This window comes from Spermophilus citellus (genome assembly GCF_964194105.1).
Source record: "Spermophilus citellus genome assembly, chromosome: 6".
In the NCBI taxonomy this organism is placed as follows: Eukaryota; Metazoa; Chordata; class Mammalia; order Rodentia; family Sciuridae; genus Spermophilus; species Spermophilus citellus.
Window position 1 is genome coordinate 31,064,200 of NC_138187.1, and position 16,057 is coordinate 31,080,256.

Here is a 16,057-nt window from a genome sequence, read left to right on the forward strand (position 1 = left end):
CACAGACGCTGAAAGCGAGAAGATCCTGGAACAACGTATTTCAAACACTAAAAGACAATGGATGCCAACCAAGAATTCTGTATCCAGCAAAATTAAGCTTCAGATACGACAACGAAATAAAAATGTTTCATGATAAACAAAAGCTAAAAGAATTTGTAGCCAGAAAACCAGCATTGCAAAGCGTCTTGAGCAAAACTATACACGAGGAAGAAATGAAAAACAATAACCAAAATCATCAGCGGGAAGTGCCTCGGTAAAGACAGAGGACGGGGGGAAAGCTAATCATGGAGAAACAAACTAAATTAGAAAAAAAGAGATAAATAATCAAACATGGCAGGAAGTACAAACCATATATCAATAGTAACTCTAAACGTTAATGGCTTAAACTCTCCAATAAAGCGACATAGGCTGGTAACATGGATTAAAAAAACAAATCCAACAATATGCTGCCTCCAGGAGACACATCTGATTGGAAAAGACATACACAGGCTCAAGGTAAAAGGTTGGGAAAAAATATACCATGCACACGGTCCTCGTAAGCAAGCAGGGGTGGCCATTCTCATATCGAATAAAATCGACTTCAAGACTAAGTTAATCAAAAGGGATAAGGAAGGACATTATATACTGTCAAAAGGAACCATTCACCAACAAGACATAACAATTATCAATATTTATGCACCAAATAATGGCGCTGCGACGTTCATAAAACAAACTCTCCTCAAGTTCAAGAATCAAATAGACCACAACACAATAATCATGGGTGACTTCAACACACCTCTCTCACCATTGGACAGATCCTCCAAACAAAAGTTGAATAAAGAAACTATTGACCTCAATATCACAATCAATAACCTAGACTTAACTGACATATATAGAATATATCAACCATCATCAAGTGGATATACTTTTTTCTCAGCAGCACATGGATCCTTCTCAAAAATAGATCATATATTATGCCATAGGGCAACCCTCAGTAAATATAAAGGGGTAGAGATAATACCATGCACTTTATCAGATCATAATGGAATGAAACTGGAAATCAATGATAAAAGAAGGAAGGAAAAATCCTACATCACATGGACAATGAACAATACGTTACTGAATGATCAATGGGTTACAGAAGACATAAAGGAGGAAATCAAAAAATTCTTAGAGATAAATGAAAATACAGACACAACATATCGGAATCTATGGGACACAATGAAAGCAGTTTTAAGAGGGAAATTCATCGCCTGGAGGTCATTCCTCAAAAAAAGGAAAAACCAACAAATAAATGAGCTCACACTTCATCTCAAATCCCTAGAAAAGGAAGAGCAAAACAATAGCAAATGTAGCAGAAGGCAAGAATTAATTAAAATCAGAGCAGAAATCAATGAAATTGAAACAAAAGAATCTATTGAAAAAATTAACAAAACAAAAAGTTGGTTCTTTGAAAAAATAAATAAGATCGACAGACCCCTAGCCATACTAACGAAGGTAAGAAGAGAGAGAACTCAAATTACTAACATACGGGATGAAAAAGGCTATATTACAACAGATGCTTCAGAAATACAGAAAACAATTAGAAATTATTTTGAAAACCTATATTCCAATAAAATAGAAGATAGAGAAGATATCGATAAATTTCTTAAGTCGTATGATTTGCCCAGACTGAGTCAGGAGGAAACTCACAACTTAAACAGACCAATATCAATAGATGAAATAGAAGAAGCAATCAAAAGACTTCCAACCAAGAAAAGCCCAGGACCGGATGGGTATACAGCAGAGTTTTACAAAACCTTTAAAGAAGAATTAATACCAATACTTTTCAAGTTATTTCAGGAAGTAGAAAAAGAGGGAGCTCTGCCAAATTCATTCTATGAGGCCAACATCACCCTGATTCTGAAACCAGACAAAGACACCTCAAAGAAAGAAAACTACAGACCAATATCTCTAATGAACCTAGATGCAAAAATCCTCAATAAAATTCTGGCGAATCGGATACAAAGGCACATCAAAAAAATTGTGCACCATGATCAAGTAGGATTCATCCCTGGGATGCAAGGATGGTTCAATATACGGAAATCAATAAATGTTATTCACCACATCAATAGACTTAAAGAACCATATGATCATCTCGATAGACGCAGAAAAAGCATTTGACAAAGTACAGCATCCCTCTATATTCAAAACATTAGAAAAACTAGGGATAACAGGAACTTACCTCGACATTGTGAAAGCTATCTATGCTAAGCCTCAGGCTAGCATCATTCTGAATGGAGAAAAATTGAAGGCATTCCCTCTAAAATCTGGAAGAAGACAGGGATGCCCTCTATCACCACTTCTATTCAATATAGTTCTTCAAACACTGGCCAGAGCAATTAGACAGATGAAAGAAATTAAAGGCATAAAAATAGGAAAAGAAGAACTTAAATTATCACTATTTGCGGATGACATGATTCTATACCTAGAAGACCCAAAAGGGTCTACAAAAAAACTACTAGAACTAATAAATGAATTCAGCAAAGTGGCAGGATATAAAATCAACACACGTAAATCAAAGGCATTTCTGTATATCAGCGACAAAACTTCTGAAACGGGAATGAGGAAAAACACTCCATTCATAATATCCTCAAAAAAAAAAATAAAATACTTGGGAATCAACCTAACAAAAGAGGTGAAAGACCTATACAATGAAAACTACAGAACCCTAAAGAGAGAAATAGAAGAGGATCTTACAAGATGGAAAAATATACCTTGTTCATGTATAGGCAGAACTAACATCATAAAAATGGCGATATTACCAAAAGTTCTCTATAGGTTTAATGCAATGCCAATCAAAATCCCAATGGCATTTCTTGTAGAAATAGATAAAGCAATTGTGAAATTCATATGGATAAATAAAAGACCCAGAATAGCAAAAACAATTCTAAGCAGGAAGTGTGAATCAGGTGGTATAGCGATACCAGATTTCAAACTATATTACAGAGCAATAGTAATAAAAACAGCATGGTACTGGTACCAGAACAGGCGGGTGGACCAATGGTACAGAATAGAGGACACAGAGACTAATCCACAAAGCTACAACTATCTTATATTTGATAAAGGAGCTAAAAACATGCAATGGAGAAAGGATAGCATCTTCAACAAATGGTGTTGGGAAAACTGGAAATCCATATGCAACAAAATGAAACTGAATCCCCTCCTCTCACCATGCACAAAAGTCAACTCAAAGTGGATCAAGGAGCTAGATATCAAATCAGAGACTCTCCGTCTGATAGAAGAAAAAGTTGGCTCCGATCTACAGATTTTGGGGTCGGGCTCCAAATTCCTTAATAGGACACTCATAGCACAAGAGTTAATAACAAGAATCAACAAATGGGACTTTCTTAAACTGAAAAGTTTTTTCTCAGCAAGAGAAACAATAAGAGAGGTAAATAGGGAGCCTACATCCTGGGAACAAATTTTTATTCCTCACACTTCAGATAGAGCCGTAATATCCAGAGTATACAAAGAACTCAAAAAAATTAGACAATAAGAAAACAAATAACCCAATCAACAAATGGGCCAAGGACATGAACAAACACTTCTCAGAGAAGGACATACAATCAATCAACAAGTACATGAAAAAATGCTCACCATCTCTAGCAGTCAAGGAAATGGAAATCAAAACCACCCTAAGATACCACCTCACCCCAGTAAGATTGGCAGCCATGATGAAGTCAAACAACAATGAGTGCTGGCGAGGATGTGGGGAAAAGGGTACTCTTGTGCCCTGCTGGTGGGACTGCAAACGGGTGCGGCCAATTTGGAAAGCAGTATGGAGATTCCTGGGAAAGCTGGGAATGGAACCACCATTTGACCCAGCTATTGCCCTTCTCGGACTATTTCCTGAAGACCTTAAAAGAGCACACTACAGGGATACTGCCACATCGATGTTCATAGCAGCACAATTCACAATTGCTAGACTGTGGAATCAACCCAGATGCCCTTCAATAGATGAATGGATAAAAAAAGTGGCATTTATACACCATGGAGTATTACGCAGCACTAAAAAATGACAAAATCACGGAATTTGCAGGGAAATGGATGGCACTAGAGCAGATTATGCTTAGTAAAGCTAGCCAATCCCTAAAAAACAAATACCAAATGTCTTCTTTGATATAATGAGTGCAACTAAGAACAGAACAGGGAGGAAGAGCAGGAAGAAAATATTAACATTAAACAGAGACATGAGGTGGGAGGGAAAGGGAGAAAAAAAGGGAAATCACATGGAAATGGAGGGAGACCCTCATTGTTATACAAAATTACATATAAGAGGTTATGAGGGGAATGGGATAGCAAACATGGAGGGAAATGAATTACAGTAGATGGGGTAGAGAGAGAAGATGGGAGGGGAGAGGAGAGGGGATAGTAGAGGATAGGAAAGGTAGCAGAATACAACAGTCACTAATATGGCAGTATGTAAAAATGTGATGTGTAACCGATGTTATTCTGCAATCTGTATTTGGGGTAAAAATGGGAGTTCATAACCCACTTGATTCTAATGTATGAAATATGATATGTCAAGAGCTTTGTAATATTGTGAACAACCAATAAAAAAAATAAAAAAAACAACAATACACATCTTGTGTTTAATTATGTGAAATCCATAGACAAGGGCTACCTTATCTCATTCATACTTATTTGTTGCTAAGACTCACTGCTAGGGTGCTATCTTTGAATGATAAGAAGAAATGCAGAATGCTGTCATTTCATCTATTAAATCCTCCAAATATGTCACAGGAAGTAAAACTTGGGTGAAGCCATGGAAATAACCACAGGGTATTTACACATTCAAAAATTAAGTATGTGCAAATTGTCAACTTATGAATGCTTGGGGTACTTCAGAAACTGTAGTTTCATTTTTTATTTACAAAAGGAGTCATGAGACCTTGCAAAGAATCGGAATGTTTGAAGGTGTTTACCATGCCCTCTTTCACAGACTTTTTGCTCAAATACTAAGCACAATATAATTGTCCTGGAAATGTGCACCCAGCAAGTTAAACATCTTTTTTATGATGAATTCAAAGTCTGATCAACATCATGAAGATCAAATGCAGATGTACCAGAGATCCAAGCTGTTCCACTGAGGCTCTTGAAGAGTTGACATCAGAGCTCCAGGGAAAACCTGGCCATGCTCCAGGAGGGGCCTGAACATGGTTTCTGAAAGGATAAACACTACTAAATTTCTCCTGAAGATGAACATTTTTACTGATGGCACTAAACTGGCATTTGTACTCAGGAGAAAAAATAGAGGGAGCTCAAGCACACTCACCTTGCGGTAGTACAGAAGAGTTCCAAATAAAGGCAGAGGTGTTGGCCCAGGTATTCCCAGCTTCTTAAATAGCCCATGAGAGTAGGTTCCATATCTATAAAGTGAAATAGAAAGCCAGGTCACCCTGATTGTCATTCTATAGATAAGGTCCTGACCAGTCTCTGACTCAGAAACTGGACCAGGCAGTGAGATAGGTAACATGTAGGTGATACATAACAACAAAACCTTCAAGGGCACATTCTGTTTTCCAACACCACTTAGAGATAACTTCCTGCCACAAGAGGCACAATGATTCGGTAAAAGAACTTGAGTCTTCATGGCCCCAATAGTTGGGTTTGTTCTTAATAAACATTCCCAGCCTTGAATGCACCTGAGAAGTTCAGGCTGGCATTCTGCCAGGGCATCACAGTTGCTATGTGTATTTGGTATGTTAACCTTTCCTTAACGTAGAGATTCCTAGTAAAAAAGGGCCAATGCTTTGACATGACTTTCATTTTGAGATTTTGGGTAACCAAATCCATTCAAGCACAGAGTGTCCACTGAGAACCTATGGTAACATTATTTCTTGCAATTTGGACATAAACCTTTCATACTTTTCCTTCTTTCTATGCCATGTCTCTGGTTCAGCATTCAGCCCTTCTTTAAATTTGACTTCACATGGATATTTGGAAGCAGTCATAGTATTCTTATTTCTGTTGAATGACAAATGTGACATTTAAGAAAACTGGGACTTCCATTGGCTTCATACCAATGTGAGCCAAGTTGAGTGTCACCCAAGTCCATTGTCAGACAATCTAAGTGACTTGAGCAAGAAGGAAGGCTGAGTTCCCTTATACTCTGAGTGCTACTGTGAGGAATAAATGACTGAGGAATCATCTCCAGGCCATTCCTCCTCTCATTGAGTCTGATCCTCCAACTGGTGATGCTCAGATGGCAGCACAGAGTCAGGCATGCTCATGTTTACCAAGGCAGTCAATCACAAAACAGTTTTGTTTATTGCCTCTACGCATCAACTCTCCTTGTATGAAAACCCACAAAGGCTGGTGCTTCCTTGGGCTGGCCAACCTGCAACACAGATGTGTCATGTTCACAGCCCCATGTCTGGGGGTTCTGGATCCTAAAATCTTCACCCCTATCAGCATTGATAATAGATGAAAGACTAGGTAAAGGAAAAATGGTGAACAAGAGATTCCTGGCAGCTACTTCAATCACGAAACAACCAGTTTTGCAAAGATTGCCCCATAGTAGCACAGAAGAGAAAAGTCTGGCATGTTTAAAGGTGGAAGGTGACCTTCCAAATTTCATGGAAGGTGACCTTCCAAATTTCAGTTACAGTCCTGGTGACAGAGCAGACAATATGCAACATAAAATAAGAACCCATAATGTGTTCCAGACAGTTGAATAAGAACTTGCTGCTTCTTTGGAGGAGAATGTTTAAGGCAGTATAGTTTTCACATACTCTGTACAAATCCTGTCATTACATACAGTAAAATTAAACTACATTGATTCACTAGAAAATGTCTACAGAGAGAGGATTATGTTGCCACAACACCCTGAATTAGTACCTTTTCTTTCAGAGAATAAAAGCCAGATCTATATTTTCATTTTTCATGCTATTTTGGTTCCTTATTTTTAAGAGTGAAATTGAGACAAATGTCAGATGTGACCTGTGTGGAGTCTCTCCTACCTACAATCAAAATAACCTCTTTCCCTCTGTTTCATGATGTCAGGATCCCATTAGTAAAAGCAATTTCCCTACTAGATGATATTCATTCATGCGTTCATGTTGGAGTGTAAAGGAAAAAAAGTAAAGCCAAATTGGCTTTGTGATGTTGTTCAGGCTGCTAGACGATTTCATATTGAGGGGAAATAAGTCTCTTTACTGATGCTAATATCTCAGAGAGAGGAAAAATAATACTAAAGGAAAGAATAAAACTTCTTAAAATTTCTGTCAGGTATTCTCTGCTCTAGACACTTATCATTTAGAAGGAAACAGTTCTGTGAATTTCAGGGTGAAATAATTGAGTTTTACAAGGGAGGGAAGTGCCAGGAGAAAAAGGGAATTTTGCAGTCAACCTTCCAGGGAGTCTGTGGGGAAATTGGTGTGTTATATAGAGGGTGCTGGGGGCAAGAGGGGGCAGGAGTCACCACATGCACAGGGGATAGTCCTCTTGCATGTCTTCTGCAATAGGCAGAAATCCAAGAAGATAAAGAGACAAAACCCAAGTAAACTGGTTGTTCCCAGAATTCCCTAAGCTTGAAAGGGAGTGAGGTTCCCACTGCATGTGATAATAGTTATTAATTATCTGTATATGCTGAATTCTGGTTTATTCCTCTAGGTGCAAACACAGAGCCAATCAGATAACCCCCAGAAACAAATCTCAACACCAATTGCCCTATCCACAGGAACTCACCATTTTTCTTCAGCAGTTCTGTCTTCTGAATTGTTTTTTCAACTATGTGGGCTTTTTTGCCAAAATGTGTCAAGTTGTAATTCAGTGAGGCCAATTTATGTGCTAGGAAAGGAGATGGGGCCAGGCATGCTCAATAGGAACTTTTTAAGTGTTTATAGAAATTTCAATTCCATCATCTCTTTTGATCTTTCAAATAGACACGGGAAAGAGGAACATGATGTCCCCACCTCCAGGGTTACAGAGAAGAGGAGGCTGGACAGCTACTCACAGATATAGGAGCACCAGACATATAGCCAGGAGGACCCAGGTCTCTATGGAAGAATTGGGGATCAGGTCCATCACCACTTTTCTTCAGCAGTTCTGTCTTCTGAATTGTTTTTTCTGCTATGTGGGCTTTTTTGCCAAAATGCGTCAAGCTGTAATTCAGTGAGGCCAATTTATGTGCTAGGAAAGGAGGTCGGGCCAGGCAGGCAGCCAGTGGAAAGGCCACCTATGCATCTCCTGGAATTGGAGGGGTCAGGTGTCCTCTTTGCAGTTGGCAAAGAATCATGCACTCTCCTCCTTTGATCTTTTAAACCATTGACTTAAACAAACTTCCTTTGGTAATTTCATTAACTTTGAGGCCAGCAGCTGTCCAATGGGTAACTAAAAGAAGAATAAATCTTGGTATTCTGCCTTCATTAGGTATCCTTTACTAACCTAACATTTGTGACTACACAGCTTTGCACAAGACATTTTAATCATTTAAGGAGTGTTTATCTAAAAACTAGCAAAATAAGAATGTTTAGTCCCAAATATACCTAATCTGATACCACCTTGAAGATTGAGGCAAGATTGAAGGGACATTTTATTGTCAGCTTTGGGGGTTTTGTTTTGATTTGTTTGTTTGGTGCTGAGGATGGAACCCAGGGCCTTGTGCATGCAAGACAAGCACTCTACCAACTGAGCTGTAGTCCCAGCCCTGATCCTCAGCTTTTACAGTAGCTTTTCTTCAGAGCCCCAGAGTGGTGCCTAGAATTTCTCATTCACTTTTCAATTCCTTCCAGGAATGGCAGAGCCTTGTAGACAGATCACTATGAGGAGAGTGTTCCCTCAACAAAAGGAATCATATCATGAAATCTACATTGCCTTTCTAGTATCCAAGATCTGGTAGATGAACATCCTGAGCAGTAAGTAAAAATTTACCCTTTCAAGTGATTAGGACTTCTCAGGAGCTACCTCACAGTGCTAGAACTGAGGTAGTGATCCATGAGACTACAGTTTGGGCAAGATTGCTTAACAATGCATACTTCTTCCCCACTGCTCTAATTCTTCTATCAAAGCCTTCAGGTCAAGTCAGCACCCTGAAGACACGCCTAAAAATATGTCTTCCTGGGGTGGCTACACAGATTAAAGTTCTTTACTTGCTTTTTACAATTACTCTTTGGGTTTGATTTTTGGGGTGAGTGGCCAGACCTAGATTTTGTATCTGGCCTGGAACTTCTGAAGTATGCTTAGTTCTTATTTGGTGGAAAAATCAATATATCACTGTGTAATCAATAATGTAAATGTTATTTAATATTTGATATTTGAACTCAAGCAAAGCCATTAGCATTTAATTTCCTTATGTGTTCATGGCACCATAGCTGCTGACATGAGAATACATGAGACCTTCATCAAAACAAGCTACATCCATAAATATTTGGCTATACAGGTTCCTTCACCTAGAATGTTTTTGTGCCTCACAAAAGACTTCAGCTTACCCTTCAAAACCCAGGTCCCACAGCACCTATTTTGGTATAGTCTTTCCTAATTTATCTTGAGCAGTAGGACAACTTATTCCTTGCTGTGATCTCCAAGACTCTGGAAGCTGAGGAAGGAGGATTGCAAGTTTAAAACCAGTCTCAGAAATTCATTGAGGCCCTATGACACTTAGATAGACCCTCTCTCAAAATAAAATATAAAAAGGGAAGGATAATAGAATGAATCAGACAGTATTACTTTATGTGCATATATGATTACACAATCCAGGTAAATCTACATCATGTACAAAAGAGATTCATTCTACTATACTTCCTACTCATAAACCCCCTTCATTCCCTTCACATACTTCTACTTAATCTTGTCTACACCCCGCTTTATTGTGAATTAGCATCAAGATATCAGAGAAAACATTTGAAATTTGGTTTAGGGGGATTGTCTTATTTTGCTTAACATAATATTCTCCAGCTCCATCCATTTACCAGTAAATGCCATTTTATTCTTCTTTAAGGCTGAGTCATATTTCATTGTGTGTGTGTGTGTGTGTGTATATCACATTTTCTTTATATATTCATCTTTTGAAGGACACCTACGTTTGTTCCATAGTTTAAGTATAAAGATCTGCTCACGTATTTGGTTATATAGAGACTCAGCCCCAGATACCATGCTGATTTGAGAGGGGCACACACGAACAGGCAATTGTAGGATGCCAAATAAAGTAATCATAGAGGTATGAGAAAAAACATTCTTATCAATTTTAAAGGTGGAGCTTCTTTCTTGGCATGGGACAGTCCATTCTCTTGTGCATCGTCAGCCCACATAATATCTCTTTTGAGAAGCCTGTTATTACTTCCACTGGCGAATAAATTGCACATGGTTTTGGCTTTTGTTTTAAATTCAAAACTCACAGGTCATAATCTGAAGTATGCAAAAAGAAAAAATAAAGAATGGAATGAAAGAAAAAAAAGAAAGATGATTTTTTAAACTCAGCTCTCAAATGCTCTTTCTTTCAAGTAAGGACTATTTTCATCTTGCCAACTTTGGAAGGCAGACAGTATCTAAGCTTTGTGGCGGGGAGAGGGAATAGCCAAGTATTCTGGGCCTTGTGTTTGGAGTGGTGTGAAGACTGTCAGGTCCAGGAACACATCCTCTTGGACTGAAGGAGGAATGTTCCTCACCCCATAGTCACTGCAGGTAGAATGAGATGTATGCCCACTGTGTTCAGGACCTGTGTCAAGCATTACACATGAACTATCCAGAAACTTGGCTTTCATGAATTTTAACCTTTGTTGGGGGCAATGAAACACTAAACAAAGAAGAAAAAAACCCCACAAATTCAGATTTTGAATTATAAATTTGAATGAGTTCTGTGAAGTAAAAAATACTGAAACTTGTAGCAGGATTTGACTCACTCATTCTTTCCTTTTTTAAACTCACTCCTTTTTCAAAAAATATAAAAACAGCAGAATCAACGGAACTAAAGAGAAGGGAAGTGTGAGCTGTTGGGTGTAACTAGACTTCTTTCCTCATGTAGGTGATGGATATTGCCTAGAATTGACCTAAGATGTCCATGGGTCTTGTTATCTGAATCACAGGACTTGCTCAGGACTGCCTGCCTCTCTCAGGATTGATATAAAACACACCCCTTCCTCATTATTCTACTTATTTTGTATATTAAAGTCCACAAGTTTGTGCAGTCCAGTCAGGAACCAAGAGATCCTATGATCATGATGCACAAAGGTAGAATAGGCAGGATCTCAAAGAAGACACACCTGCCATGGAAGCTCTGAGCCCTAAAGTCTAGAGAGGTTTCTCAACTGGGAGTGCAGAGAGAGAGGTACACCACACCCCCACACACCCCTTACCTCATGAAAAACTAGCTAGTGTTTATTTTTTTACTCTTTAAATTTTTATTTGGGATTTTTCGATATATATGACAGAAGATTGTATTTTGACATTATACATACGTGGAGTATATCTTATTCAAATTAGGATACCATTTTTGTGGTTGTACATGATGTGGAATTTTACTGGTCATGTATTCATATATGAACATAGGAAAGTGACGTCCAATTCCTTCTACTTTCTTTTCTAATATTTTGTTGTTGTTGTTGTTGTTGTAAGGACTTCTCCTTCATTAACTGGCACAACCCATCCAACAATTCTATGAGGTATGTATGGCTATAATTATCATTTTATGAAAGAGCAACTAAGCCCCAGAAATTTTAACTCACCATATACAGTTACATAGCTAATTACTACCATCAAAAAGTAGGGCCCTGGAGCAAAATCTTGTGATTCCATTTTCCGTTGAAAGTTCAAGAGACCTTCTAAAAACCCTGGTTGATGTTTCAACCTCACATGGGTTACATATTTCTTTCCACATCTCCCAGAACACTCCCAACACAGTTACAAAATGCTGCAGAACTGCTTGTAAACACAAATCCACAGACGACCTTTTGTTTACTTATTACTAAATGTGAAGTCACTGAATTCTATGAGTCAGCAGACAGTCAGAGGTGAAAGGAGTTCAGCCATTTTGCAATCAGAATCATTCCAATAGTCAGGAAAACAAGAAGGAAAAGAGGTCGAAACCAATAAATCAAAGAGAACTGAGAGAATTAATCAGTGAGGACAAAAATGTGCATCATGGGGTTATGTTGGGAAAGCCTGAAAAGCCTGCACACTGTCCCCTCTATGTGGGCTAGTGACCTTCTAACTTGCCTGGTGGGACTGCAGGCTGGCCTTATCCAGGGAATGACCTGCTCACCACCATGCAGATCCCTGTAAAATGGATCTTTTAACATTTCTTACTGATTTTGTTACCCAGTCCTTTTTATTTTTTATTTTGAAAGAGAGTCTTGCTAAGTTGCTTAGGACCGCACTATGAAACAGATTAAAACTGATAATCCACTGGTTTATGTAAGCTCTTCTTTTCAACAATTTTGCCAAGAGTTTTGGATTGACCATAAAGCAGTTATTCCATAAGGAATATTCCATATTCCCTCAAGGTCAAGCCATTGTAGAATGAGCTCATTTATCTATTAAGCTACAATTACAAAAACTAAAAGGGGGATATAGGACTATGACTCCCCAACATAACCTCAATAATGCTCTATTTGTTTTAAATTTTTAAAATTATGACTCAGAAGGTCACACTGCACTGAGTGACACATGTCTTCCACAGCAACAGGCCCTTTAGGACTTACAGACTGATCAATGGAAAGGACAAGACCCAGTGATTATGTGGGGCAGAGGTCATGCTTGTATTTTTCCAGAAGGTGCTTTTTGTCCTATTTGGGTACCTAAACACACCATCAGGCATGGAGGACTTAGAACCTAGATTCAAATGACTGAAGATCGACCCAGAGAAGCCTTCACTCAAAAGTTAGAAAACATGATATTTTGTCCCTGTACAACTAAAAACAATTTTTAAAAAACTCGAAAGAAGAGAAGAGGGACCCTGAGAAACCGAACAAGGAAGCGAATCTCATGGAAGGACCTGAAGAAATTGACGCTATGGGCTACAGGAATGATTCGACAGCAAGGGAAAGCTAAAACTCCAATGGTGATGCTTGCTGCAGTAACAGCTCTATTGAGCTGTTGAGTAAAAGGGAATCAGAGAGAAACTTATTGTACATATTTTCCAGATCCACCTCTAGTACACCCAGCTGTGTGGACTGGAGAATCCATCCCAGTATCTACTAATGACTCATATATGATGGGAGGACTTACAGACACTCATATTACTCTCAATGATGTGACTGGATTTAATTATTCTGGCTATGTTGTGTTGGTTCCATGATAAACATGCTGGCTGTCTAAAAGTGTTATTTGAGGGAAAGACAGAATTAGGAGACTTAGACCAACTAATTGTACTGTTAATGGGAACTTAAAACCTTATATTAGATGAGTTATTAAATGGGACTTTCCCATAACAAACCAGTCATCTCAGAAGAACGTCCATGAATAATACCTCATTGTCCTAACCATTCTGCAATAGAAACTGGCACTTTTCCTAAGTGGATAGATTGTATAAATACTTTTACACTACAACATAAAGTGTCTAAAAATAGTGGGTATATTTTGTACTGGTCTTCTAAAATTGACAAAAGGCAGTTATGCAAGAGGACTGCCAAATTCCTGGAGGATTTGTTAGCAACATCTTGACTTTCAGCAAAGGTGGCATTCAGAAAGATGTTTGGTACTTAATTGCTGCCTCAGAATTCTTACATTTTACTGACAAGCCTTTACCAGACTTTGTAGGCAAGAACTGTAAGGAAAGGTTTTGCTATGGCTTATGATCCTGTGTTCAATCTCCTTATGTCTTAATTACTGGAATGTATAAATTAAATGGAAAGATTATAGATATCTTGTAACATGTAGTAAATGTAATTTAACTAACTGTATCACCAGATATAATAGAGGAAAAGGAATACTCCATCAGCCCTCTTTTGTCTTATTACCAGCTAATATTTCAGAGCCATGGTACACTGAAGCTGGTTTTCAAGTCTTACAACAAATACATGCCCAGCTAGTGAGATCTAAATGTGCTCATAATAGTGGGAGTTGTTGCCTTGGTTTCTTTTATTGCTTCAATGGTCACAGCTTCAGTGGCCATATCTCAAAATATTCAACATGCAAATTTTCTTAATAATTTGGCTCAGAATACTTCCAAGGCTCTTCATAATCAAATAAATATTGATGAAAGAATTGAGACTAAGCTAAATGCTTTAGAGGCTACTGTCATAAATATTAGTAATGAACTTTCAGATTTGAAATTCAAGGAAAGACTTAAATGTCATGCTAGCCAAATACAATGCTTCCCAATGGGATTGGAAGAAGGTTAAAAAACATTTGTTTTGGTATTTGGCAAAATAATAATAACAGGTTGAATCTTTTGGAGCTCCATCATTGTATTCAAGATGTAAAAAAAAAAAAAGTAAAATTGATTTTTCGGATCCTACTTTTTAGCTGATCAAATAACCCTGGAAACATTCTTAAACATTCTGCATGTTATATTCTTGTGTTGTTCTCTTTGCTACTAATTCTCTCTACTAATTCTCTATTGTAATAGTAGGATGGTGAGCCTTCAAAATAAGGATTCAGGGATTCAAAAAAGTGACCCATCGCCTGCTTTTTCAAAGAAAAAAGTGGGACTATTAGGGGGGCTGTTGGGCTGAATGACTGGCATTCTCCTTCTTGTGATTGGAAGAGGTTCTGTCGGTTACTTTTGTAGGAACCTAGATATTGCCTGAATCCTTGAAGTAGCCGAATGTGTCTTCATGCATAGGTGTTCCTTCCCACAGCCCCAGGGGTTGAATGTCTCCTCTGTAACCCTGCCCCTCTTGACCTTTTTTGGATGAAACTTTTTAAAGAATGAGGGTCCCCCCCCAATAAAAGCTCACTTCTGAACAGGTTAGCTCTGTCTCTTGCCAGCCTCTGGTGACTTTCCTCACTCTCCCATTTGGGGAGCTTCGGGCCAAGAGCAGAGGAGCCATCCTGAAGCTTGATTCAAAGGAAAAGTGTGTGTGTCTGTGTTTTATTTGGTATCCCAGGAAATTCCCACGAGTGACCTTAAGTTTAGCTACCCGCACTGGTTGTGGGTGGCAATATATGACCAAGATTCTGTAACATAATCCAGAACACACACATGCGCACACACACACACACACACACACACACACACACACATATTAGATGCTAAGCTCCTGTTCTTAAACTCTGACTCATAAAATGAGCAGCAAACCATATATAACACACACATGCTCACACACTTAACAACCCCATATATTCAGACTCATGCACACACACACACACACACACACATAATATGTATACATATACACACATATACATACACATACATACACTTTTTTTTAATGAGAGGAGACATAAATTTTGGTCCTTAATTTTAAAGTCTAGAAATTTTGGAATTTCAGAGTGATCATGATCATGAAGGAAGATTTTAGATTTCTCTTGTTTTGAAAAAAGTATATTTCAATAATTTTAGCTGCTAGATCATTAGAGACAGAAAAAATTTCTACAATTTGTTTTCTTGGATCAAAAGTTCCTTATCACTATGAACACATTATCCCATATTTCTGGCATCACATTTGGTCTCCACTCCTTATTTCCCCAGGGACTTAGGATAAATAAAATATCATCCTGGTTTCTACATCCTATGGCTTCATCCTGCACAGTGTAAGAGAAATTCCTTTGCCACTTGCAGCTCCCACCTCACTGTGGTCTCTCTCTGGTTTGGTGCCTGCATCTTCTCATATGTGAAGTCCAAGTCCCAGTGCACTCCACTGCAAGACAAAGTTGGTTTATTACTCCCACTCTGAATCCTCTGTTTTATTTATTTTTATTTTAACTTGTTATATATGACAGAAGAATGAGTTACAATTCATAGTACACATATAAAGCACATTTTTTCATATCTCTGGTTTTATAGAAAGTATATTTATATTTTTAAGGTCTTCATATATGTATTTAAGGTAATGATATCCATCTCATTCCACCATCTTTTTATTCCTCCATGCCCCCTCCTTAGCACTCCCACCCCTTTATTCTATCTAGAGTTTGTATAAATACTCCCATGTTC

At 38.2% G+C, this 16,057-nt stretch overlaps 2 protein-coding genes across 2 annotated transcripts in view; one reads left to right on the plus strand and one right to left on the minus strand.

The window, feature by feature from the left end:
• The window catches only part of LOC308650641 (cytochrome P450 3A9-like), a gene marked incomplete at its 5' end in the record, with an annotated part of 186,591 nt that overhangs the window by 36,981 nt on the left and 133,553 nt on the right, over positions 1 to 16,057 (plus strand). The window lies entirely within an intron of this gene.
• The window catches only part of LOC308652245 (cytochrome P450 3A9-like), a gene marked incomplete at both ends in the record, with an annotated part of 84,122 nt that overhangs the window by 27,384 nt on the left and 40,681 nt on the right, over positions 1 to 16,057 (minus strand). The window contains one exon of the mRNA XM_081300023.1: positions 5,297 to 5,390. Coding sequence (XP_081156149.1) covers positions 5,297 to 5,390 — 94 coding nt within the window. The remainder of the gene's footprint in view (positions 1 to 5,296; positions 5,391 to 16,057) is intronic.